General features: G+C 39.3%; 2 protein-coding genes and 1 long non-coding RNA gene across 3 annotated transcripts in view; 2 read left to right on the top strand and 1 right to left on the bottom strand.

Annotated features, from left to right (window-relative positions):
- The window catches only part of lrba (LPS responsive beige-like anchor protein), a 672999-nt gene that overhangs the window by 302876 nt on the left and 342201 nt on the right, over positions 1 to 27922 (bottom strand). The window contains exons 38-39 of the mRNA XM_033017677.1: positions 10532 to 10678; positions 7073 to 7209 (exon numbers count right to left, since the gene is read on the bottom strand). Of these exons, the coding sequence (XP_032873568.1) occupies positions 7073 to 7209; positions 10532 to 10678 (284 nt within the window). The remainder of the gene's footprint in view (positions 1 to 7072; positions 7210 to 10531; positions 10679 to 27922) is intronic.
- mab21l2 (mab-21 like 2) lies at positions 866 to 3217 on the top strand. The gene has a single exon (XM_033017686.1). It carries the CDS (start codon positions 1825 to 1827, stop codon positions 2902 to 2904), a length of 1080 nt encoding a protein of 359 aa, XP_032873577.1. The 5' UTR covers positions 866 to 1824; the 3' UTR covers positions 2905 to 3217.
- LOC116970960 lies at positions 8919 to 12997 on the top strand. Its single transcript, XR_004411369.1, has 2 exons — positions 8919 to 9585; positions 10563 to 12997. It is a non-coding gene; the product is annotated as an uncharacterized LOC116970960 (long non-coding RNA).

Genomic DNA, 27922 nt, shown 5'->3' with positions numbered 1-27922 from the left:
GAAGTGCATTCAGATGAGCCATTATGTACCGTGAAAATCCGTAATGAAAAGTGCGATTAAGGATGGATACTTTGGTTGAAGAGCCCGTCAATTAATTGCCGCCCCAATGAAAACGATGGACTAAATCGTTTGGATGTGAGTTGCAGAACCAGGAGGAACGCCCAAACATCGCTGCGGAAATAAATTACAGGGACTAAAACTAACCAACCGTCGTAAATAATTCGTAGCAGATTTGCTTTCGTACCCAACATTGTGTACACATTTTAAAGGCTGTAATTTCGCCTTTGAGTTATTATTGAGGACCACCTTTAAAATCGAAAAGCACCCTGTGAATTTGTTCCGCACCCGTCACATACTAGTCTGTTCATTTGAAGCGTGAGCTCCACGCTCCGCCGACAGTCGTCAGCTGGGAATATTCAGCCGCGCATCAGGCAGTAACAACGTGGCTGGATAATGGGAGAATAATTTGTATCAGAATACTGATGAAACAAGTCAGTGTAAGCGATTTCAGATCCATTTATTGAGCGAAAATAAGCTGGCTGGAAAGTGAAGCCGCCGACCTGTTCCGGGTTAAGGATATACCCGCAGAAAGCCTAGTGTCGTGATCACGAACTGAAAGCACCAGCCCGTTTTGGAAGGGAACGGGAAAGACCTCTGCTAGATTAGTAAAGTTTGACCTTGGTTGGAACAGCCGCCGCTTTTCGCTCAGTCCAATGCCAGTATTGAATGCTTCAATATACACTATTGAACCGCAAATATAAGTTCTGCCTTAATTTGACGCATCGCTTATACGCAGACCAGCTCAATATTAGGGTCAAACTAAAAAAAAGGATATTCAAGTTTAATGTCATATGTACAAGTAAGTACTTCCAAAGATTGTTAATATCCATTTTCCCCCCGTGCCGGAACATTCACGGGAACAGATGAAAACTGCAAGCCCGTGGATTCATCTGTTTAATTTTGAAGTCTGCAATCATATACGAAAGGGCATTTCCAACGTACACAATTCCGGATTTAGAATGTATTTCATATTGTTTTCATTTTGTGGCCGCGTTCGCGATATTTGTGTACTTTTAACAATAAATTCAAGGTTTAGCTTTGGTATCGATGCTCCCAAATTACTGCAATTGTAGATCATTTTAACATTTCCCTAAAGCTGATGTGCAAAATGAATTTAGGTAGGAGAGTGGTCTAGAGGAGTGAGTGAGTGAGTGGGGCCCTGCCCGCATTGCAAGATGTGGCAGCCGCGGCCGCGGCCACTTGCCTTTCTCTCCCCCGCTGTGTCCAATCTCCGAGCCCGCACATACTATTCGTCCCCGGTTTGACAGCTCGCCGCCGATTGGGACAAAGTAGCAACACGTGTACGGTGGGTTCAGCCTCCCGGCACCCAGGGCGCATGCCCAGGCCGGCGGGGACCATTCATAAACTAAACTCTTACACACTTCCTGAGCGTGGGGAAAAGTGGCCATAGGAATAAAAACAGTCAAACTCGGGTGCTGGGAGAGAGAGAGAGAGGGAGAGAGAGACAGCGAGAGAGAAAGAGAAATGAATGTTAACAGACACATTTCTCCACTTTTATCGTTTCACAACAACAGCAATTGCATCTGATTTAAACAAGATATTCTGAAGAAACCAGTTACTGATTTCCGAGGACTTGGTTGACATCTGTATTTTGATCTCCCTCACTTTTCTCTCTCCCTCCAACCCCTTACATTCAATGCACTTGTTTCAAATTTGCGCCAGTTAAAAACGGAGCACCGGTAAGCATTGGATCCATCAACCTATTGCGAGACTCCGGTATATAGCCCGGACCTGAGTCCCAACATGATCGCGGCTCAAGCCAAGCTGGTCTATCAGCTGAACAAGTACTACAACGAGCGCTGCCAGGCTAGGAAAGCCGCGATCGCTAAGACCATTCGAGAGGTGTGCAAAGTGGTCGCCGATGTCCTTAAGGAAGTGGAAGTCCAAGAGCCCCGCTTCATCAGCTCACTTAGCGAGATCGAAACGCGCTTCGAGGGGTTGGAAGTGATCGCTCCAACAGAATTTGAGGTAGTCCTTTACCTGAATCAAATGGGGGTCTTCAACTTCGTGGACGATGGTTCTCTGCCTGGCTGCGCTGTGCTAAAACTGAGCGATGGGCGCAAGAGGAGCATGTCGCTTTGGGTCGAATTTATAACAGCTTCAGGCTATCTGTCAGCCCGGAAGATCCGTTCCAGATTTCAAACCCTGGTCGCACAGGCAGTGGACAAATGCAGTTATCGGGATGTGGTGAAGATGGTGGCGGATACGAGCGAGGTAAAACTAAGAATCAGGGAGCGTTACGTGGTGCAGATCACGCCAGCTTTCAAATGCACGGGCATCTGGCCCAGGAGTGCGGCTCAGTGGCCCATGCCACACATCCCCTGGCCCGGCCCGAATCGGGTGGCCGAAGTTAAGGCTGAAGGCTTCAACCTTCTGTCCAAAGAGTGCTACTCCCTGACGGGAAAGCAGAGCTCAGCCGAGAGCGACGCTTGGGTTTTACAGTTCGGCGAAGCTGAGAACAGGCTACTGATGGGAGGCTGCAGGAAAAAGTGCTTATCCGTTTTGAAGACTTTGCGAGATCGACACCTCGAGTTGCCAGGGCAGCCCCTCAATAACTACCATATGAAGACACTACTGCTCTACGAATGCGAGAAACACCCCCGAGAAACCGACTGGGACGAGTCATGCCTCGGTGACCGCCTCAACGGCATTCTGCTCCAACTCATCTCCTGTCTTCAGTGCCGGAGATGTCCTCATTACTTTCTTCCAAACCTAGATCTTTTCCAAGGAAAACCTCATTCCGCTCTGGAAAGCGCGGCTAAACAGACATGGCGATTGGCGAGAGAAATTCTTACCAACGCAAAAAGCCTCGATAAGCTATAGTAGAACTTGCATTCCCAGCAAACCGATTTTAACAATTATTGCAAGGCACAGAATTGAACTTACTAGATGATTAAAACAAAATACTTTAAAAGAAGCAAAACGGACTTGACGTGAAACAAATTCAAGGTACATTTTAAACTAAATGTGACTGTTTTGTTTAGATGTTGTCAGCCTGTGAGGAACCTTTATTTAAGTCTGCACCGTCTTTTAAAGGCCAAGAAAATTTCAGTTGTGAAATGTATTTTGCGTGCCAACCCCGTGCCCCGAAAAGAAACATGTAATAATGGTAATAAAAGTATTTACCTTACCTGCACTTTTTGTCAGTTAATTCACATCTGAATAGATTTGTTTGGTTATATCATATTTTATCGTGCTTCGGGAATTGCTATTTCGATTACATTTTCCTCACAACATAGGTAGGAAAAAGATATAAAATGGCTTCGCTCAATCTTAATGTCTTTTTTAACTACAAGAATTTAGGGAATGTTAATTATTTGATCTCCTGCACATTAATTTCACTGTCATTTATATGTAACAGTATAATTAAAGCTGTACATAATAAACCCTTTTTTATTTTTTTATACGTGGCACTGACTTGTTTAGAAATTGTCCCAACCCTTTAAGATATTATTAAACATTGCAGAACCACGGCATTAAGCCACCGAATAGTGGTCAAAGCCACTGCTGCGGATTTACGGAGCATTGGATCGCGACTGCTAAGATCTAAAAACACCTCTCTTTTTTTGTCGCCTGGAGATAGTTATGTAGCATTTAACAAACTTGGGACTGAATTAAGAGTGGAGTCGTCAGTTAGACTGTAACTGAATAATAAGAACACAATTCGGGATCAAGACACCTATCAATGGAGAAGCATTAAATGGCTATTTCGTGTTGGTTTGAAAAGGCCAAAGAAACTCCAATATGGACAAAAATTAAAGCATCTTAAACAATGGCGTCAGCGAATAACTGCAGTTAACAAGGCCGAATCCTTGTAGTTATGTCTTTACTCTTACAAAAGCAATCTTACATTGTAGATGGTTAAAAGGAAAACTGTACACATTTAGTATAGTACTTCATTTGCCATTACTTTAATGCTTAAGTACTGATAAATGCAAACTAATTCACCACGACTTCGACGCGATGAGTCATTTGATATTACAAGAAAATGAAAGCGCGGTGAAACAATTCAAATTGTTACAGCCAACTACACGTCCACAGGTGTAGTTATTTAAAAAAAATAACATTAGACCACGTTTGGCTGAAGGAATATCCGAATTATAGAAACGTTGGTACAGTATATTAATCGATCGAAATTACAAATAACCATGCTGCAGCCCTTGTCATCCTATATATTGCAATTAATGGTGTAAATACATCGCACCATTTTTAAAAGGTCGTCTAATCGATTCATGGTTTTCTTTAAAAAAAGAGAAAATATGGCTGTGTCGTTTAATACTACAAAGTCCTGATGATTGAGTTTTACAACAGATTCAGATTGAGGATTGATCAGAGCGGTACTGACTTAACTTCGGGCTTCGCTATACTAACATTCTTACATTTGAATGTAAAATTCCAAACTAAAATGTTCAAAGCATTAAAAACTGGGGTGGGTCCTAGATTAATTTTCATTCTTTAAATTGTACTGAATTACCGAAAAACATATTTCATCAAAGAATCAGGAAAGGGGTAAACTATCCATATTAAAGAATGTGCTTATTTATTCGAACCTATTGGAAGCATTGTTATTAAGGCGCCGATAATTCTTGGTCATTCAAAAAAAAAAAACGGACCATCATTTAGTGCAATTCAGTCATTCAACAGGCTTCAGAACTGGTCCTATCCCAGTTATCGAGCTACTGTCGGTAATTAAAACACCAAACTGGTGTAAATGTGAAGCCTGGGGTTATCTGCAAATCTTATCAGGCTTGGATCTGGTAAAAGCTTGTCAGTCTGTTTTGGTTTCTGGTGTTAAGGACAAACAACAGCATTTTTTTAAATGCCAAAACGTCACGATTAGGAAGGAAAAGGAAACCATGCTTGAGAAATGAGCTTCAAGACCACAGAATTAAATATCACAGCTCAATTCTTATTTCCAACATCCTAAGAAATTAAGGCATCTTGATTACTATAAAACAAAATTACTATTTCATTATAAATTCCAACGGAGTAGGAAGGGCGTCGTGAACTTAATTTTAGATACTGGCTATATGCAAGTTTGAAGCTTAGCTTACGTTGTTATGTAAATGTCATCTGAAATCCAATTTAGGTATCCGCCAAGAATGTCGAAAAAAATGTCAATGACAACCTATCTCTAGAGTTGAGTTAACTTCTCTTTCGGCGATGTGAACATTAAATTTCAGAAGCAAGGTAAACGAATATGTCCCTCAATATATGACCAACTTTACTTTGAACATAGAGTCCTACTTCAAGCTGAACGGAAACGCCAAAATTCTTGCCAATTCCTAACAAACGTTCGGTTCTACTTTTCCAAGTTGCGCATGTTCTCCCTCAAACGCCCAAACAAATGTTAAGCATCAATAATGGTCAAAAACGCATGACATTATAAGGTCTTTTTTTTTAATATTGGCGATTTATTCGAAAGTGCAATACGCAAAGATTTGGCGATTCGTGCTCCACCTCAGCAGTTTACACTTTAGCCCAACGTGTCCAGTTAAAACTCACTGATCTCTGAATGGGGAGTGGCGGTGGATACCGCAACACACAGGCCAAATATATCCTCAAATGCCATGGCTCCACACCATACCGCGCCCATTCCAAATACTTAAATAACACAAACGATATTAATACAGACGATATTAATTTACTTATTCCTGCATTTATTGGCGAACTAACAAACCACCTTTTCGACATTGTATTTGACAGAGACCCCAGATTAGAACAGTATCAAACAACCTGTGACCTTGCATAATACATTTCACCATTGTGACAAAAAATATTTTCCTCAACCAAAGCCATAAAAGATATATCTTTCAAATCTCAGTGAAAATCGCACGTTAAATAACTCCTACAGCGGCCATCCCCAACCCCACCAAAAAGACAGCTTTAAAGAATCATAAGGCTAAACGTCACCAACAATGGCAATTAATTTAACATCGCAAAACCCCCCAAAAAAAATTCTTGAAAGTCAAATGAAGACGCAAAACGGAACAGCCACCTTAAATGACCAGAATGAAGAACAAGCCAACTATAGTGAAGATGATCCCAATTTGGGAGAATTTTAGATTACATGCAATATTTCTAACTGTTACAGGCTCATTATAGCTCATGCATTTCACAATTTCAAAACTTGATCAAAACTTGGATAAAATGCAGTCTTTTTTTAATATTATTAGTGACATTTTAGAAACATAGCTTTCATTATTGTCATTGTCTGTTTCCCCTCCTCCCCCCTCCCTCCACTCCCATGTAATTTTGAGTCAATTAACAGGGATTGCCTTAAATTAGGAATGTGACACTAATAGTTGCTAAGAATTATAAATCGTCTTTTTAGCGAAATATGCCAAGTGCTTTGGTTTGGTTTATTGGGCCCATAAAATTAAAGAGCAATCGTAGGTATTCTAATAATCGAAAAATACACAGATTGCTACATATTAATGGAAGTAACGTTTTTGTTTAAATCTGGATTTACTTGTAATTGGATATAATACGTTTTCATTCCCAATTAATATTTTGGTAAGTAATTTCACATACACAACTTATCGTCGGTAAAAAGGCTCCTTTTTCAAAGTAACTTCTAGCAATTAAACAAGCTGTATTATTGCAGACCGCTGAAACCTTTAAACTCTAAACTTGGTTTTAAAGTCAATTCTTAAAGTCAAGATTGACGAAAGAAATGACGATCTAAACTTTAAAAGTTGTACATTGCGCAGACCGAACTGAACTCCGCACCAGGAATCAGAGATATTGAATACACTTTGCATTTTAAAAGGTGCACACACGAGTAAATAAGTATCTATGAAATTATGGCATTACTTTTTCTAAAAAAAGCTATCCAGTAGTAAAGTTCATGCTATTTTGCTACATTTTAATGGATGCTCTCTGATGTATCGGAGCCAACGCTGTGCATAAACAGCTGTTCTTGTGTTAAAATCCAGTGTTAAGAGCTGTCATTTAAACACACCTCCCATATATGTCAAGGCCCTCTTACCTTGGGATCCAATTTTTTATAATTGAGATCTTCGTCGTCCACTTCGAAGTATAACTCGGAGGAGGTGATTGACAACGTTCCCTTAGCGACTACAGCCGGAGCTATGAGCTGGACAGCAGTGGTCAAATTCACAGGTCCTAGAAATAGGTGAACATAGCTTACTAACGTCTATTGGTTCCGTGCAGAACAAGTAAGAAACAAAACGTAACCAAAAATGTAATTTTCAGGCAAATATATAGATATTATTAAAAACATCTACAAACAAATCTGCAAATAAAACAAAGTGCCAGACAATGAGTATATACATTGCGCGATTATGTGTTGGCCACTAAACATGTCGGCTGTTGCGCTGCTGGACTTGTTTCAATTTTTTTCAAATGGAATTTGCTGTAATTATAATCTCTCGGTTTACTTATTTTGATTTAATCCGCCGCAGGATGATCTGTTAAAGGGATTTGCAAAGCTTTACTATTCATTAATACTTCCACAAGGGATACTAAAATTACGTTATTTGATTATTTTTTAGTCATAGTTCATATCTGGAACAGCTACTGAAGAAAATCCCATTGTAACACGCACTCCTATATTTATGTATGCATGGGTGTATGCATGCAAGCATGCAGACATGCACGCAGTGCAGCTTTTATGGGAATTGCCGTTGTTTTGATATACTGGCAATCCACATTTCACAGCTGCTCGATTGGTTTATGCTTGAATGGACTTGGTTGTAACAATCACTAAATACAATGGGATTTCTGGAAGGATTATCATTTCGCAACACGAGCACTGGAGCATTAGCTGTAAACATACAAGACCGATGTGTTTTGTCTGATATGCTCCAAATGGCATAACTACGAAAGTTATGTTCAAGAAAAGATGACGGGGAAAGGTAGCTATAATAATGGTTTTGGGTAATGTTTAACCCAATTATGTCACGATTTTATTTTCACGTGGGAAGCAATGTACACGTCCACGGATAGTTGGGACCGACTATTTTATCCTATGTTCATTTTTAAGATATATTTTCGGAAACATAACCTATCACTGATCACGGTGATTGATTTCGAGAAATTGAAAAGGGATAATACAATCTTCCGTCATACTTCAATATGAATTTACTAAATGAAAAAGAGCCCCAGGGTCATTTCTCATTTTTCCAGTGGTGCTGCTTTGAGAAGTGCTACATTTTTACCACCACATTGATTATTTTACGTTTTAAATATATAACTATTATCTATACGCGACATCAGATCTGGTTCACCCGACGAAGTGGTGGAGGTAATCATTCTGTGAGTAATTGCCAAAAAAATTTCAAATTAATTGTCATTTTCATTGATTGCTTAGACCCGAGTAGTCTTTAATCTCTCATCAATCTTAATGTATGCCACCTCGACAATAGCTGGCGATTCTCATGTGAGATTAGAGCAGGATTTGCCCTCTATTCCCAGTCTACAATATACTTGGTTTGCAGATGGTCAGTAGAGAGATACAAAACCGCCTTGATTTCCCCAAGCTCTTTCAAAAGTGGATGGAATCACCATCCCGTGTTCGCTGCCGTCTCTCAGTGCCCTTAATGCATTAACATGTAATACAGGAGAGAAATAACATTTTTCAATCATGGTGAGACATTCAATTACAATGAGAACACAGCAGCCATCTGCAATGATCTGGCAATGCACACAGCCCATGGGCTCCTATAGGAGACCTCAGATAACTTTCAGTTAATTTACACTACAGACTTTATTAGAAAGGATTACTGCTTAATCCTATTCCCAATGTCAAGATTTTATAATTAAACCCTGATCTCTTTACACTTCTGCAGAAATCTGCGCGGTACTGGGAAGGTTGCTACATCGCAAAACAATTTCACACTTGTTACATTAGTTGAAGGAGGAATTGAAAATGTTTAACTATTAAATACAGTTATTTATTGCAATACCTAAAGATGAAATTATTTTAAATGAACATATCCAACATGCAGCGAGAAACAATGGATTTTAAACTGACTTGGCCGTTTCTGTTCGTGTTGTCGTGTAAAGGGCCCTAAATATGTTTTTAATCAATCCTTTCCAAAATATATTTTATGCGGATACTATAAATGCGGACACTATACGTTTGATTTCAAGCATTAGTTTCACCATATATCGCAATACTACGATATTGTTAACCTAGGATGTTTCATCTACACCACACAATGTCTTCCTCACTTTGGTTCAGGACGAGCTGCTGAAAAAAGACCCACCCGTTTCCCGAAAGAGGTCACTTAAGGAATTCTCTACCCCCACGCCGCCCTTTCCAAATCATATCAACATATAATCCTTGTCGTTAGAAACCCTCCTCCCTTGTCTCTCGCGACAGCAGATGCCCGCTTGCGCTCTGGCGCAAATATTTTTTCCAATTCAATGCAGCAATGAATTGTACGAGTTCTCTCTCCATCCCCGCGACTCCAGGGTTAGCAACAATCGTCGCCAATCTCCGCTGAAATTTAGTCAGAAAGCAGGTTTAATCGCAAGGTATGAGGGCATCTTGAAGAATATGGTATTTTTACGCGTATTGTAAAACATGTCGTCCTGTTTTATTCTTGAGAAACTTTCCAATTTGTCCCAAGCAGGCAGCGACTGTATTTGAACTCTCACGCGATCTGACACGAATGCATTTATTTGGGACATTATTTCCCGTATTTGATTGGAGCCAGGTAGGTAAGACGCTAGTCTGCCTGTAGCTGATAAAAACGAAGAATATGCAACAGACGTCAAACACAAAGGAAGTCCCAAAATGAACTACTTGTTTTGATATTGGCTCCCGAAGACGAACCTCGTGCAGGCATTAGGCGTGTCTCACCTGAATCGTATGGGAGATGACTTGGAACGGCATTTTCTGTGACAACTTAAACAAATCTATATTTTAGTATCTACATTATGTGGATTTTTCGCCACATTTCCAACATCAGATTTGACCAAAATTAATTATACTTTGTAATGATGGATTCTCTATACCGACGGAATTCGGTGAACATTATCATGTGGCTATATATGCAATATGTGACGCTGCATCGTTTTTCTTGCTAGAACGTTGTTCGAGGCTACAACTCGGAGGTCACAAACATAATCGGTTATAAAATTAGAGACAGTAAGAAATAAATTAGTAAATGTCCTTTTGGGCACTTGGAAAGGAATTGTTCAGGTCATGTCATTTCATTCCAAACCTTTCAAGTTGACTACAAATGAATTGCAAGGAGACAAATCAAGCACATGGGGAAATGTGGGTAGTCAAATGCCAATATGAGGTGTTGGAGTTTCTGATTCGATTTTGAAGGAAAATTATATTTTTATTGGCTTCATTAGGATCGCGTCAATTCATCATTGTACCAGCAAAGGTCCCCGCATTGAGCGTGAGAATTTATATCAGGAGCTTTAGTTGAAGAGTTAGGCTGGTGTAAAGAAAGACAAATTATTTTACCCGCCATGTTATCAATCTCCTTCTCTTCCAGTGAAGTGATGGTATCATCGTCTCCCTCCAGCATCATCTCACTCTCGGAGTTCTGGCTGCTCACTGCTGGAGTCCGAATGGACTGCCGGCCTTTAACTAGCGCATCATCTTCAGAACCTGCCAACACACATAGCAGAGAACGGTGAGAAACCAAGCAAGTCGGGCCCAAAAAAGATCGCAGTTATGTGTAAAACACCGCTTATACACGTTTGGTTCAATATTTATTTTCCATCTTTTGTTATCAAATGGTAATTTCAATTTCAAACCACATACGTATTGCTATTGGAAGTTGCGCGTGTTTTATGCGTTTTTCCAGTTAATACTATTTGAGGTAAAATATAAATCGGATCGCATTAGATTTCATTTTGTCCTCATTGTGGTGTTTTCCACCGGATTTATAACGCCTTCATGAAATATCGGATCACAAGTTGTACAGATAAAATCTGGTCACTGTAGAAAAACATTTTTTAAAGAGAACGGTTACAAAACATTTTCTTCAATTAAATCACATTTCTTACACCCTGCGAAGCCTAACGGGCGTTGTTTTAAAATCTACAGGAGAATCACTCGCAAATAAAAACACCAGGGCAAGAGAAAATGCGCAACAATCATTTCATGCACGTAGAAGTAAAACATTTCCTATTTTTAATATCTTAACTGTAATTATTCTTTCCAGGTAATATTTAATAAGAACGACCAAAGTCAAAATATTATAAAGTGTGTTCGTTTCCCAAGCTGCCCTGCATCACGAACTTCACAGAAACTAGTTACCATAAACCAGAGGATCCCTTTCGCAGTTATTTAAAACTCGAATATGTTTTCACCATTAAAAAAAAAAATTACGTTAATACTCTTTTATTTTCCAATTTCATAAGAAAAATAATTCAAAAACGATTTAACGTTACGGAGATAAGGGCGAAATGAATCGTGGAGCAATCCTTCGAAGTTTATTACTCTTTTGGCAAAATCTTAAAGAAATCCTCTGATCAACTTCAGACCGTACTGATTAAAGTGGCACAACTCAGAAAGACATGCCGAATAATGCAAGGTCACTCATTTACGCTTCCATAGTAATGCGCGACATCGATAGTTTTTACGAAATCTTCGATAAACTTCAATGAAACCCTCTCCGAGACAAATGATTTCATGTAGCTCAAAATGCTATCGTAGGTAAAGTTGTAGTCCGCCACGTCTAAAATAGGAAACCTGTTTTCCTGGTTGTAGTACAAAACTCAACGTCTAATTAATACATTAAATACAATACGTATTTATCTTTGTATTTGTATATTACATAATTCATTATTGTCATCTACAAAACTGGTTTGAAGGCAAGCTTGAAACTTTCAGTTTTATTAAATGCCAAGTAAAAATGTGTTTAAGAAGTATTTGGATTGCTCACAAATTCTAACTGAATAATTCATAAACATAAATGAAAATGTGCTGCTAAACATTGACATCAATATCACAATGCTAATTACTGACAGAGCTGACTGTGTGCAAGCCTTCTGGCCTTCAAATTCCAACAAGTTCTGAAAATGTGCTAAACAGTTTGCCAGAAAGACTTCAGAAGCTATTTAAGTGTCTGAATTATGTGCCAAATTGGGGGGTTAAATACGTTTTTAAAAAAGAGCTGACATTTTCATAAAATACACTATCATTGTTTGGTTACTTTGCACAAGCACAATATTTCAGAATACATTAGTGCACCTTAATGCATGAATGAAAAGGATAAAACCCCAGGTAACTAGATCACATTTCTCCACTCTACCTTCTCTTTTACCTCATGCCATTCTCATTCTTTGGAACTTATTTTTTACAATTCTAAAAATCCCCGCAAGTGTAACTTTCAGGAGGCATTAAAATAATCACACAAATTCACAGCAGATCCCAAAATTATTTAAAAAATAAAATCTGATTTTGATCATCAAATTTATGTAAATGTCTGTTCTCCAATATGAGCTCTTGGTGGAGCAGGGACAGTCCTTACAGCAATACAAGTCTTCAGGACTCAGATGTTTGCCTGTCTTACACTAGGTAATGCATTATTTGTTAATGCTCAAGCAAATTTACCATTATTATCATTATGAGGTTGCCAAATATTTATTTAAAAAATATTATATGCTGAGCGTAGTTATATAAAATTTTAATATTGCTGGTAAATTTAATCATATGATCTCCAAATTTTAAAAATCACTGGAAATGTCATTAACTATAATTGACTTGATGCCCAAAAGGTGGGATTTCTCAAATTATGTGAAACCACGTTGCAAGACGAATTGCCTCTAAGGTCAGCTCTTGTGCAACAATGTAAAACAGTTCAGCAGAAGATGCAATACTATGTCCCATTATGATCCAGCTCTAAGTATATTACCTGATACCAATAATACAAATCTATCACACTTCAATTATTCTTTGTGAATAAACAATTTTATTATACACATTGTTTAATATTTCTCTTTATTTCAAATTAGAAAAAAAGAATGTGCTTATTGTTATAATACAATTATGGCTTTAACTGTTTCTGAAATACAACATAAAAATATGAAATCATATTTTGGTTTGGCATAGAGGATTCTACTTTATTCAAATCCATACTGCCACAAACATACAGTTGGACTATGATCTCAGGAAACCAAGCAATTTAATCATTTAACATACCGCGCAGTAATATAGTCCCTCGTGGCTAGCTGAATCAGTCATGTTTCAAACTTGTCTTCAAATACAATACTGTTCTTTTTCCATACAGTTTTTTAGCTTTTAAATAAATATCAGAATATAATCTGCTTAATTGCCATCTTAAATTGTCTCCACAATTCCACTCAATTGCAATCTTTGCAGTAATAAATGAAGCAATTCATAAAGAAAATATCATCAAATGTCTGCAAAAAAAGCAGATAGGACTAAAATTATAACCTATACAGGCATGAAACCAAGCCGCTCCGTTTATGCAGGGAAGGCAAACCATCAATTATCTTTGTCAACTATTAATACAAAGATTAAAAAAATATCTAGCTATGGGAAAAATAAATCCTGTACAAATATTTAACATGGTTTTCCTGCAATTAACCTTCCCTTGAGGTTTTTCACTTAACAGTAGTATTACTGCATCCCATTATACATACCAAAGAGTTAGTTATAATCTCATAGCCCACCACTAGCTTACAACACTTCTGGTACTTTTAATATTTTGTTCCTCAGAAGTCTTAGTGCAGATAAACTTTAATTGGGTTTTATGTTAATCATTGGATCACTTTGACAATAAGAAAACCTATGTGAGGATGATATTCATTAACTACAGCTCAGCCTTGAACACCATAATACTGAATCATCCCTAAACAATTGGGCCTTGGCCATGGGGACTTAAGGGCCTGTCCCACTTGGCTGTCATTCGCGCGCCATTTACGTGACCTGCTAGCGTGTGGGTAGGGCAGGACGGGCGCATGGAGTGGTGTGGAGTGTGTAGTGGTGTGGAGGAGTGTGGACCGTCCTGCACGAAATCTTCGCGCGCCACCGGCCGTCGCGTAACTGACGGCCAAAGTGGGACAGGCCCAAGACCCTGGCGCGGCGCAACGACTCACCTCCAACAGCAGCCAAAGCAGGCAAACGATCGTCGAACTCAGCCTGGGGATCACGGCCATTGCGGAACCGGATCCGCCCCCATTCCTACTCCCAGAGCGGGGCCAATACGAATGGAGATAAGACACAAAATACTGGAGTAACTCAGCGAGACCGGCAGCATCTCTGGGGAGAAGCAATGGGTAACGTTTTGGGTCGAGACCCTTCTTCAGACTGAAGAAGAGTCTCGACCCGAAACATCATCCATTCCTTCTCTCCAGAGATGCTGCCGGTCCCGCTGAGTTACTCCTGCATTTTGTGTCTGTCTTCAAATGACGTCACGCGCTCCAGACGGCTGTGCAGACGCATGATGTCGTGTAAATGACGGCCAAGCGGACCAGGCCCTTTAATCTGCAACTGGATTCCAGACTTCTTGACAGACACATTTCAGTTGGTTAGAATTTGCCATAAAATGTGGCTAAGAACAATGTGTACATGTATATATGTGGCTAAGTGGCCAAGTACAATGCCAACTCAATACTTAGGTACACCTTTGACCATTGTCATAGGTCGGATCTACAATCTACAATAACAATGAAATTAATTCAAGAACCTAGTGTCATGTTGCCAAGCCAATAACTTGATCCTTAACAAGAATTTTCATCAGCTTTGAAAAATTTGGTTATAAATTTGAACCAAGGCAGTGAACACAACCTGCATCAATGAATCTGCTGTTGATGTTTGGAAGCTTCAAGTTCCTAGCTATCCATATCACCAGCAACCTAACATGGTCCCATCACACTGATGCAATGATCAAAAAAGGACATGAATGCACTTACTTTCTCAGGCATCCAAGAAGATTTGGCATGTCCATAAGGATTTGCTCAAACTTCCACAGTAGCCCTCTAAAAGGTATTCTGACGGAATGCATCTTAGTCTGCTCTGCTGTGAGTGGTGAACATATCCCGGTCCATCACAGGGTTGTCAATTCCTTCCATCCATTCCATCTTCGTGGTGAATTCCATCAGGAAGACAAAGGATCATCAAGGATGCCTGCCACCCCAGCCGGCCACGCTGGGGGAAGATACTGGACTTTGAAAGCTTGGATGCCCAGACTTAAGAACAGCTTCTTCCCCACTGCAACCGGCTCCCTGAACTAATCATCTCTTTCACATCCTCTCGCCAGAGGTGCTGTCACATGCTCTTAACTCTACCTCATTAGGTTATTCTGTTATTGTACTTTAATATTCTTTTGCATACTTGGATTTTGCACAATAATTTTGCACCATTCTGCTGCTTTGTATGCATCACTGTAATTGTTGCTCCATATCTCATGTTTATGCTGTGAGCTGCATGAATGAATGAATGAATGAATGAATGAATTTTATTGGCCAAGTATTCACATACAAGGAATTTGCCTTGGTGCTCCGCCCGCAAGTGACAACAACATACAGTGACAGTTAGGAATGACACATAAAACATTAAACATTAATAATAAAACATTATTGATTAAACATGTGAATTAAATACAATACCAAAGCAAAAGGAGGCTACAGATATTTGGTTATTGAGTAGAGCTACTACTGGTGGAAAAAAACTGTTTTTATGTCTGGCTGTGGCAGCTTTGACAGTCCGGAGTCACTTTCTAGAGGGATGTGATTCAAATAGTTTGAGGCCAGGGTAAGAGGGGTCAGAGATGATCTTACCCACTCGCTTCCTGGCCCTTGCAGTGTACAATTCAACAATGGAGGGAAGGTTGCAGCCAATAACCTTCTCAGCTGATCGGACGATTCGCTGCAGTCTCCAGATGTCGTGCTTGGTGGCCGAGCCAAACCAGACCATGATGGAGAAGGTGAGGACAGACTCTACGATGGCCGTATAAAATTGGACCATCATTGCCTGTGGCAGATTGTGCTTCCTCAGTTGTACATCCTCTGTTGTGCCCTTTTGACTGTACAGTCGATGATAGCCCCCCATTTAAGGTCCTTGGAGGTGATGGTTCCCAGGAACTTAAAAGACTCCACAGATGTGACTGTGGTGTTGTTGATGGTGAGTGGGGTGAGGGGAGGGGGAGCTCTCCTAAAGTCTACAATCAATTCCGCTGTTTTAAGAGCATTGAGCTCCAGGTTGTTACGAAGGCACCGGGACGTCAGCTGTGTCACTTCCTGTCTGTAGGCAGATTCCTCCCCATCCTGGATCAGTCCAATCAGGGTTGTGTCGTCCGCAAACTTGAGAAGCTTGACAAAGGAGTCAGTGAAGGTGCAGTCATTGGTGTAGAGAGAGTAGAGGAGAGGGGAGAGTACGCAGCCTTGCAGTGCTCCTATGCTGAGGGTTTGTGGGTCCGAGATGTGCTTTCCCAGCCTCACATGCTGCTTCCTGTCTGTCAGGAAGCTGGTGATCCACTGACAGAGGGGTTCAGGCACAGTCCACTCGGAAAGTTTGTAGTGTAGTAGCTCTGGCACAATGGTGTTGAATGCAGAGCTAAAATCAACAAACAAAATCCTCGCATAGTTCCCCTGGCGGTCTAGGTGCTGGAGGATGAAGTGCAGGCACAGGTTGACTGCGTCATCCACAGATCTATTGGCCCGATATGCAAACTGCAGAGTTTGTGATATTTTTCAGCTTGGCCAGCACAAGCCATTCAAGGGTCTTCATGACTACAGAAGTCAGTGTGACAGGCCTGTAGTCATTAAGACCAGTAATCCTTGCCTTTTTAGGTACAGGGACAATAGTGGAGACTTTGAAGCAGGCAGGGACAGTACAGGTTTGCAGGGACTGGTTGAAAATATCTGTCCGGACCAAATGTGCCCAAATAATATCACTGCACCTTGGTGTATATGATAATAATCTAATCTAATCATTTCAATGTCAAAAGGTCTCAGATTTAATGTTAACTGAACATTTATTTGTTGACACTAAGTAAAGTTAACATAACCAAATTCTGGCAACTGATGCAAAATATATTGAGAAAATCATCTCACTTTAAATCAGCTGCAGTCTTACATTTACCTGGCAAATGGAAGATTCAAACATATATATATAATTGTTTACACAGTATGCTGCCCTCTAGAAAGTATTCTGACGGAATGCATGTTTGTCTGATATAGCAACTGCTCTGCTCTGCAGAGAGTGGTGAACATATCTCAGTCCACAGGCTTGTCACTTCCAATTTTTATTTCCAACTATTATTCAAATTTTAAAATAACATTAAGAGAACCAGTATATGGTTGGGAGTGAGTGGAGTCTCAGACAAGCTCGGCTTGGTAAATTTAATAGAAATGCTGAGATGGTAACTTACATTAATATTGGAGAAGGCAGGAGAATGGGGTTAGGAGGGAGAGATAGATCAGCAATAATTGAATGGCGGAATAGACTTGATGGGCCGAATGGCCTAATTCTGCACCTATCACTTATGATCTTATGATATTGCTTGGAGATGACACCTGCATCTACACGAAAACTGATGTAGAACAGAATTCAAAATAACTAATTCAGCATTAAGTACCAAAATCCAAAACATATGATACTTAGAAAATCAATAATAAAACAGATTTATGTTTTGTAACACAGAAAGTGCAGAACGTGGATAATGGAACACAAAGAGTAGCAATGTAAAAATATCCATGCATCACGTTTACCAGAATCCTTTAAATGGTCTTAGAATCAGTCTGAAAAAATGCAATTAAATTGTCAGAATTAACAAATTTGTTTTTAACAAGAGACTGGCCTGAAGTACAATGGTGGGTCTGGTATTGATCGGCAACACAGGGAACATTACTCTTCAGGTATTTACTCTGCCACCTCTACACCAGAGGCCTTCAGTCCAAATCAATTCCAAGAAAAGATGGCCTTTTCCAGCAATAAATACATAACTAGCCTCAGCAGAACTACATTGCTCTGGGACATTTTATAGTAAACTGCTCTAAAGTTCTAGCTAGGTTTAAACAATTGCATATTTTCCCAGGTCATAGAACAAATGCAATTCACTCTAAAACCTGTTGTTAAAAATGAGAAAAATAAGATTACAATTAAAATAGAATCTTAAGCAAGTCTTTTCCATCGCATAAGGCAAACAGGATCTTGTTTTAAATGTTGTGATTTCCATATTTACATATGGTAAGATATTGTAGCAAAACTTAAATCCTTCATATATTGTGGAATGACTTTTTAAAACATTTAAATTAATCTATTTTACACTAGATTACACACAAAATTTTAATCTTAAACTCAAAGTAAAAAGAGAAGATACTGGAAAGATACATCCAGACAAATTTGAGGTGGGTGAAATATTTTTAAATCAATAACATTTCATCAACTGTTTCCTTCTTAACCTATGCTACTTAACCTGCTCAGTATTTTTTTTCGTATTTTCTGCTTTTATATCAACTCCTTGCTTATTTTTAGCATGTTGTTTTAATGCTGGGCTAAAGTCCTCATGTTCTGATTAATCATACACAAGTTGAAGAGGGCAAACTATTTTACTAAATAAACAAACATGCTTTGCCTTTTGTACATATTTGGAGAATCAGAAAAAGGAATAGATAAAGTATAGATCAAAACATCAAATGGTTATTACGAGAATGTAATTCTTAATTTATTTTCTTCCCAAATCATAAATTCTACCATAGTGTCAATTGACCAGCATATCAGTTAATTGTCAACAGAGCAAAAATATCTTGATTCAGTTTTGGAAGGCTTAACAATAGAAATTACAAGCCACTGTATTTACTCTGCATTCTACTATATATAGGTTGGTACAATGAAGCTTTAAGCGCCTGTCCCACTTGGCCCTCATTTGCGCGTCACGCAGATGGCGCGCAAAGATTTTGTACATCACAAAATCCTGCAACGCGGCGCGTCACTGCCTATGTCATGACGCACCATGCGCGCGTAATGCGCACCATGAGCACGTAATGAGCACCATGCGCGCATCACGTGCGTGTCACAACGCGTAAATGATGTTGCGTAAATTACGTGCAAATGACGGCCAAGTGGGACAGGCCCTTTATGGCTCGATTTTCCTGGGAGGAGTCTTCTTACTCCAGTTGCTTCCTGTGTTAACCATTTTCTGAATTTAGCCATAAAGCGATACAGCATAGAGACAGGCCCTTCAGCCCAACTTCTCCATGTTTGACATTATGGCCCAAACCCATTTGTTTAGTTTAGTTTATTATTGTCACGTGTACTAAGTAAGGTACAGTGAAAAGGTTTTGTTTTTGTGCTATCCGATTGGCGATCTCACCTTGGATTCCTTTATCTAATGACAAAATGGTGGCCAAGATGACCCAAGAACAAGTGGCAGGGCCTGAGTGGAGATGTGGCCAGGAATGAAAATAAAGCTAAATGAATTGGAGGGGGGAAGGGGGGACAACAGAACAAGGACCAGTTACAAAGTTCCTTTGGAATCTTTAGACAGTATCTGATATTGAAAAATATTTAAACAGAAACACTTAAAATGATTGAAAACAATAATAAAATCAAATTCAACTTATTTTTAAATTCCTTCTTCTTGCTTGCATGTATGCTGAGAAAATCTTGTAACTCCACATGAAACTGCAGGCAAAATCCAACAAAATCTGGACTATTGTCTTTCACTCGAGGATTGGTATTTGAATCTAGCCAAAATATGGATGCAAAATCTTTCTTTGATTTCGGCCCTTAATAGTCTTGAAATAACATTGGTCTTCTTAAATCTAATTCCCAATGGATGGATAACTGATAATAATTCAATGCTAACTGTACAAATCTACTCAACGAGCTTACAGGGATAAACAGTGAGAGATAAACATATTTTGCTGACTGCCTTAATAACTACAGAGAAGATCAAGAATTAAAATCAGGACCTCTAAACGCCCCTGCTACCTCAACCCGCATCTGCTTTGAAAATCACATCCATACAAAACAGTTTAAGGAATAATTTAGGTATGTAAAACTACCCAAATTCAAAACGGAGTAAATATATAACAAGTTTATTTTATTTTCATTTTTGTCTTTTATTTGTCTTTTAAATGTTGTGATTTAGAATACTGACATTTAAAATGGAACTGGTTAAATTGGTAAAGTATCTATAGGTCAATGGAAAGATCAATGAGTCTGATTGGATAATTCTACGACAGAATCAGTTTTGGTATGTTGAGCCAAATAGCCCGATATATACCATGATTTCAAACAAATAGCCAAATTCTGAGTGAAAGTCAGCTTTACTGTCGAACAGTTAGGGAATATTTAAGCAATGTGGTATACAGAATACAATATAACTCAAAAGAAACAGAGCGCAAACATTTCTACACAAAAAAACAAATGGAGCCAGATGGGGGAAGGAGAAGGTCGGAGCAGAGGCTCTGTTTGAAGAAGGGTCTCGACCCGAAACGTCACCCATTCATTCTCTCCAGAGATGCTGCCTGTTCCGCTGAGATACTCCAGCTTTTTGTGTCTATCTCCGGCTCAAAGTAGCAAGGTCACAAAATTTTGAGATTTTAAAAATCAAGTCTGCAATTTATCCCATCAGATAAACCATAAAAAGAAGTTTAATTTGACACCTAATTCACTTTCATATCTTCAATATTAAAAATAGTTATGGCCATTTTCATACGGAAATTAGCATCTTGTTCCCTATTGCTTTTCCATTGACTTACCACAAAAGCTGTGATCGAGGACAGTCAAAAGCCCATAACTTTCTTAGAAATTAAGAGAACTGAAATAAATTTTCAGTAATTATAGATTGAAGCATTCTGAAACAAATATGAAACAATCCTATTTGGATGACCTGAAATTAAAGCATATAATTAGTTAGTTACCTAATTGTAGCTAATTACAAAATTCAATTGCTAGATCTAAACATCTATCCATTTCTTAAGAAAAGATTAACATTTTTAAATAGCCTAAGTGTCCAAATAACATTCACACAAGAATTCACAATATAACATGATTTTTAAATCTCATTGTCATGAATTTATAGGCCAAATGGAAGGAATTTAGTGTTTCATTCCCGTAAATTAATGGCCATTTTAATCATCTTGCGAGTGGGATTTTGTGGAACGTGATCGATTGAAACGTTGCGGTTGCGGTGAATTTAAACCTCATATCGGCAGGAAAAACACTGCCGGTTCGTATGCCGGTTCGTATGGGGCCTAAATCACCTTTTCGGAACGTAAAATTGGATTAATCCAATTGGATTAATCCAAAGAAGCACGTTTATATGTAAAATAAACGGCTTACCTTTAGCTGTCCCGTACGTGAAATCCGTCCCGGTTATCGGTGTTGACGGCATTAGAAGCGGATTTTTATTTTACTCCAGCGCTGAAATTGTCCCGCGTTTAAAAAAAAAAAATTCACAGAACGGCAGTCGGAACAATTCTTCAGCATTAGCTAGCAGCCCGAGAAAATAAAACTCCGGCAGGCAGGAGAAAACCGCATTTTAGCCCTCCCCCCCCCCCCCTCAAAGGCGCCAAAGTCGCGCACACAGCCAGTGGCAGAACTGCAGCGCCGCTGAAGGTAAGTTTTGTAACATACCTACTCAAAGATGATAGGTACACAAAAATGCTGGAGAAACTCAGCGGGTGCAGCAGCATCTATGGAGCGAAGGAAATAGGCGATGTTTCGGGCCGAAACCCTTCTTCAGACTGATGGGGGGTGGGGGGGAGAAGGAAGGAAAAAGGGAGGAGGAGGAGCCCGAGGGCGGGGGGATGGGAGGAGACAGCTCGAGGGTTAAGGAAGGGGAGGAGACAGCAAGGGCTAGCAAAACTGGGAGAATTCAACGTTCATGCCATCCGGACGCAAGCAACCCAGGCGGAATATGAGGTGCTGTTCCTCCAATTTCCGGTGTTGCTCACTCTGGCAATGGAGGAGACCCAGGACAGAGAGGTCGGATTGGGAATGGGAGGGGGAGTTGAAGTGCTGAGCCACCGAGAGTTCAGGTAGGTTATTGCGTACTGAGCGGAGGTGTTCGGCGAAACGATCGCCCAACCTCCGCTTAGTCTCCCCGATGATGTTATTTTTCCTCTTTCTTTCTATTTCTTTGGTAGGGAGGACATACACAGAGGGACCTGCTGGGCATATGTCCTACTCTGCAATTCTCCCCCGTATCCCACCCCCACCCTCACTCACACTGCACCTAAACCACTCTTTTTACCTCCTTCCCACTTCTGATAAATGGACTTCAAAGTAAAATGTTAACTGTGCTTCTCTTCCAAAAGACGCACCCTGACCTACTGATTATTTTCAGAATTTTCTGATTTTATTTCCAATTCTGATTTTTTGTGCATCCCCCAATTTCAATCTGCATTTTTATGGCATCCAACATAATGTGCAGTGTCTCAAAGAAATTAAGCACTAAGCACCAATATATGAATTGGTATTGGATTGAATATATTTTCACAAAAGGAGGTATACCTCCCTTTACATACGCTGTCAAGGCTGCTATTTATTTTCATTATTTTCTTTTTTTTTACTTTCAGCATTTGCATCATTCCATTTTTGAAATGTTTTTTTAAATGATTGCTGCTGTGAGATCATAGCCGAGACACAGAGATGAGTTTCCAGTTCCTGCTGCCACGATCCCAATGAAGGAATTGTAGATTAGAGTTAAAGAGTAGTGCAGCACAGGAACAGGTTCTTTCGCCTAACCTATCCATACTAACTAAGAAGCCCATCCAAGCTTCTCCTATTTCCTAATATTTGACCAATATTCCTCTAATCCTTTCCTATCCCCATACCTGCGCAAACGTCTTTTAAATGATGTTGTTGTATCTGCCCCAACAACTTTCTCTGGTGGCCCGTACCATATACATACCACCCTCAGGTCCCTTTAAATCATTCGCCTCTCACCTAAACCTATGCCCTCTAATATTTTATTCCCCTTACCAGGAAAAAGATGGCCATTCACCCTATTATCCACTTATGATTTTAAGTATCTCTATAAAGTAATCCGTCAGTTTGCTCATCCTATAAAATAGGCCCTCATGTCCTGGCAACATTTCTACAGTAGGGTAATCAGAACTGTGCTCAATAGTAAAAGTACAGCCCGCTAATATCTTGTTCAACTGCAACATAATGTCCCAGCTTGTGTATTCAACGCCCCAACTGATGAAGATCCGCATACCAAATAATTTCTTCATCACTGTTTAACTGTCATGCCATTTTCACTCTGAACTTGCATTCTTACATCCTTCTGATCAACTAGACTCACAGAGATCTACCATTCTCTATGTAAGTCCTACCCTTGTTTTGATTTCTCAAAATGTAACACTTTGCACTGATCTGAAATGAGTGCCATTTAGTCTGCTTATGTAGCCGGTTAAGTTCCTACTGTAATTTTTGACAACCTCTTCACTATCTATAATACCTCCTATTTTAGTGTCATCTCCGTACTTACTAACTATGCCTTGTACATTCTTATCCAAATACTTTATATGGATAATGAACAACAACAGGCCTATAGTTAATAAAACATTCATAAGTTCATAAGTGATAGGAGCAGAATTAGGCCATTCGGTCTTTTGCACCATTCAAGATTGGCTGGTCTATCTTTCCCTCTCAACCCCATTCTCCTGCCTTCTCCCCATAACCCTTAATATCCATACTCATCAAGAATCTATCAATCCCTGCCTTAAAACTATCTATTGACTTGGCCTCACATTCTTCTGTGGCTTTGAATTCCACAGATTTACCACAATTAAATTCAAATGAGCTGCAGTTTATGTTAAAATAGAAATAATGGGCAAAATATGGAGGTGATTTTATGATCTAAAATCAAATTTTATGTAATTATATTTGTGGAAACAACAACAATCACATTCAGAGATCTGGATAAACGCAATATCCAAATGTTGCCCTAATAAGCTTATGGAATTACCTCAAAAACAGATCTGCCTGATCTTTGAGGAAATCTATGTACGATAAATTACAGCAACCATTTCATGCATGTCCTTGAGATTGCAAAATAAAACAATGATCACAACTGACAGGCAATCTTCCAATTAGCTATCAAGGAATAACTGGATAAATAATTAAAGAAAATATACATTACAGGATACCAAATCTTTGCTGTCTTTAAACAAGGTGCCTTATTCTGCATTTTTGAGCAGGGAGGGAATGAGGAAGCAGTAGCGATAGAAGGCCAGGGACAAGCCTTATAAATTTTGTATTCGAAGGATCTCAATGAATTTTACATTCACCAAAGTGAAAAATATTTTCAATCTATCATACATCTCAACTGAACGACTTCAATGCAGTGATTGTGCTTTATTCCCAGAGCTATAGCGGCTCTGAACTGGCCCTGCTGAGTGCCCCCCATCCCCCCTGGACTGCCTCCCTCGGATGGTCACGTCACACAGCTTATTTATTTATTTTACTTTTCTTTTACATCGGTTGGAAGCTGCATACTAAATCTCATTGCACTGATGTGCAATGACAATAAAAGATATTATTATTATTATTATTATTATTATTATTATTATTGTGACTCATGTAAACTGGTGGTTACCCCTGAAATTCAGCAAAATATCAGGTTATTTCATTTTGGATTGAAACATCGTCAAAGTGGTAGTACTATTTGGGGGTCACAGAATGCTGCATTTAACCACTCCTGGGACTAAATCATGTCTTATTATCAGGTCTATTATCACTATGTTGAGTTATTGATGAACATTGAACTCTAATGTGTGTATCTGGCATAAGTCCAATATTTACAGCATTCTTGTAGAAGCCGTCAATGACGTATCCATCTCTGTTGCTATACAGATTTCATTTTTAAGGTACACTTCCGCTGTAGGACAAACTGATCTCAAAAAGAATGTTGGTGCATTTTAAAGTCAGACAATTCAGTTGGTTAGGCCATGATTGAGTTCCATCAACAGCAAGAAGCAATCGCCAGGTTTGGAGGGTTATAGGTTTCAGAGGTCTTCTTTAAATAGAAGTAATAGCTTATGCCAGAAAATCAATTCAAACCTTTTATTTAAAGGCAAGGCTTATAAACATATTTGAATGTTCTCAAAGGTTAGAACAATTTCTGGTTTAATATCGTAAAGTTACATACACACTGTATAATCGTTTCAACATTGAGAGTAGGGATTCTGGGGAAAGTGCAGGACTATAACTTCAGTTGATGAAGCCATGGTGAAAATAATCCATATCAAGATTATGAGAACATTTGGATAAAATGAAAATCTCATTTTTAGCTTGTGGTTACTTCCATGTACTGCTTCTGATCATGTACTTTGCTGTGTGTTCAGAAAGAATACTCTCAAAAGCTCAATATTGTCAGCTTCACCAATGCTTCTGTTGATACCTTTATGCAGTGTGCCACTAAATTCTGCAAATAGTACATTTCTGGTTAACGTAGGCGAAGAATTGAATAATATTAAATCTATAATTAAATTTAAGTTTTGATTTTTTTGTTTTTTTTCCATTCAATGTGATAAATTATTCTGCTCATTATTGCCACATCTGGCCTTCAGACTGAAGAAGGGTCTCTACGTGAAACGTCACCCATTCCTTTTCTCCGGAGATGCTGTCTGACCCGCTGAGTTACTCCAGCTTTTTGTGTCTATCTTCGGTTTAAACCAGCATCTGCAGTTCCTTCCTACACATGTTCAGATATCATTCAGAGAGCCAATGAGAAAACGACCCATCGACCAGTTTGTCAAACATCCTGCAAAGATTATGTTCTGGGGTTGTTACAGCTACTATAGAGTTGGTCCGTTGTACCCAGTTGCTAGAATGATGAGATCGCCATAATATATCGATGTAATGCAGAGGAGAGTGATGCCCGGAGATGGTGAACACTTTCCTTGATGTACTGTATCTGGGATATTCCAGCAAGATCTTGCGCTGTGCAGCACATCAAAGCTCATGCCCCAATCTTTCCAGCAGAAGGGGATGCATGTCTTGGACTGACCTGGTAACTCGCCTGACCTGAATCTGATTGAGAATCTGTGGTCAAGTATCAAGGAGAGACAGAAAGGTAAGGACTGTACCATGAGGGAGAAGTTCATCAAGGTCATTATTCAGCTGTGGCATCAAGAAGAAAAAATCCTTGGTAACTGTTAGAATCTGGTCGATTCCATGTCAGATCGTGTGTCAAACACTTGATGAGGAACTGTGGTGGACATATAATGTACAAGGCATAATGGTGCAATGAAAATGAATAAAAGGTAGCTCTGCGATATGTACATTGTTATATCTGACTGTATACTTTATTCAATTAATTTTAACTAGGAAGTATATCCAACAATTTATATCCAATGGTTTCTGTCCGCTTAAACATTATTTTTTTGCAACCAAGTTGGCCACATGCCACACACCATTAATCATCCCTAGTCTACTATTGAGCTAAAGTTCATCTCAGTCATGCAATTGGGACAACCATAATATTTGACCTGAATTCCATCTGAACCATTTCACAGTTTAATGCAGTGTTTTCAAATGCTTGTGGATTTTTGGTTGCTGAAAAAAAAGGTCTTAATTTGATTTTTTAAGTGCATATGGTGTTTCTGCGAAATGTAGCACAGATAAATTACCCGAACCTTTTAGTTTAGACTGACAACACTTTGCAAAACTTGGACATTTAACAATGGACTGCAAGAGTCAGACCTTATAGAATCCATGCTGATTTAACTTGCCCAACCCAGCGAGTCCCACTTGTCTGCTCCTGGTCCATATGGCTCCAGGCCTTTCCCATCCATGTATGCATCTTTTAAATGTCAGAACTGTATCCACCTCCACCATTTCCTCTGGCAGTTGCCCATCAAATTCTCCTTAAATCTTTCCCCTCTCACCTTAAACCGATGGCCTCTAGTATTATACTCCCCTATCCTAGGGAAACGGCTGTATCTATTCACCTTATCTGTGCCCCTCATGATTTTATGTACATCTATAAGGTCACTCCTCAACCTTCTACCTCCAGGTAAAACATACTCAATTAATTTAGCCTTTTGTTATAACTCAATCACCCCAAAGCTGGCAACATTCTCGTAACTATATTGCTTCCTTTCCAATGTAATGACGTGCTTTGTAAAGCAGAGTGTAAAGAACTGTCCACTGTTCTCTAAATGTGGCCTTACCAACATCTTGTACTGCAGGTAGACACAAAATGCTGGAATAACTCAGCGGGACAGGCAGCGTCTCTGGAGAGAAGGAATCGGTGACGTTTTGGGTCGAGACCCTTCTTCAGACTGTACTTGTACTGCAAGCTTGTACTGCAGTACAGATTGACTACCAATAGAGGGCTGCATTTTATATTGCTGCATAATCCATTTTACATGTGTAACATCTATCCTCATGGGATTTAATTTTCAGTTCTGAAGGGAACTGCTATTGTGCAGTGATTCAGTTACAAGTCCCAGACGTCAGTATATGGTGTCCAACAGCAGGGCCAAACTTGCAGGGATTCTTTAGCGTCATGCTGAGGAAACACTCAGATCCTGGAACCCCACTGATTTCAAAGGGAGTCAGCGCAATGCCGAGAATGCTTTGGAGAAGGTTAATTCATTAAAAAAATATTTAAACATTATTTTAGAAATACTGTGTCATTTTTTAGATTTTAAACAATTATTTATCAATATATTTCCATGTTAATGTTTCTTAAATGTCCAAGGATTGTAGAGACAACCTAAAATCAAAAAGATAGCAGATGCTGGAAATGTCAAATAAAAATAGAAAATGCAGGGAATATTCAGCAAGTCAGGCTGCATCTGTGAAAAGTGAAACAAGGCATGTTTTCGTCTGGGCTCAATATTGAATTCTACAACATCAGATAATCTGCTCACTCTGTCTCAATTGTCCATCAGTACCATTCGCTGTGGGGTT

The sequence above is a fragment of the Amblyraja radiata genome, chromosome 1, assembly GCF_010909765.2.
Source record: "Amblyraja radiata isolate CabotCenter1 chromosome 1, sAmbRad1.1.pri, whole genome shotgun sequence".
NCBI lineage: Eukaryota > Metazoa > Chordata > Chondrichthyes > Rajiformes > Rajidae > Amblyraja > Amblyraja radiata.
This window is presented reverse-complemented; position numbering and strand designations above follow the sequence as displayed.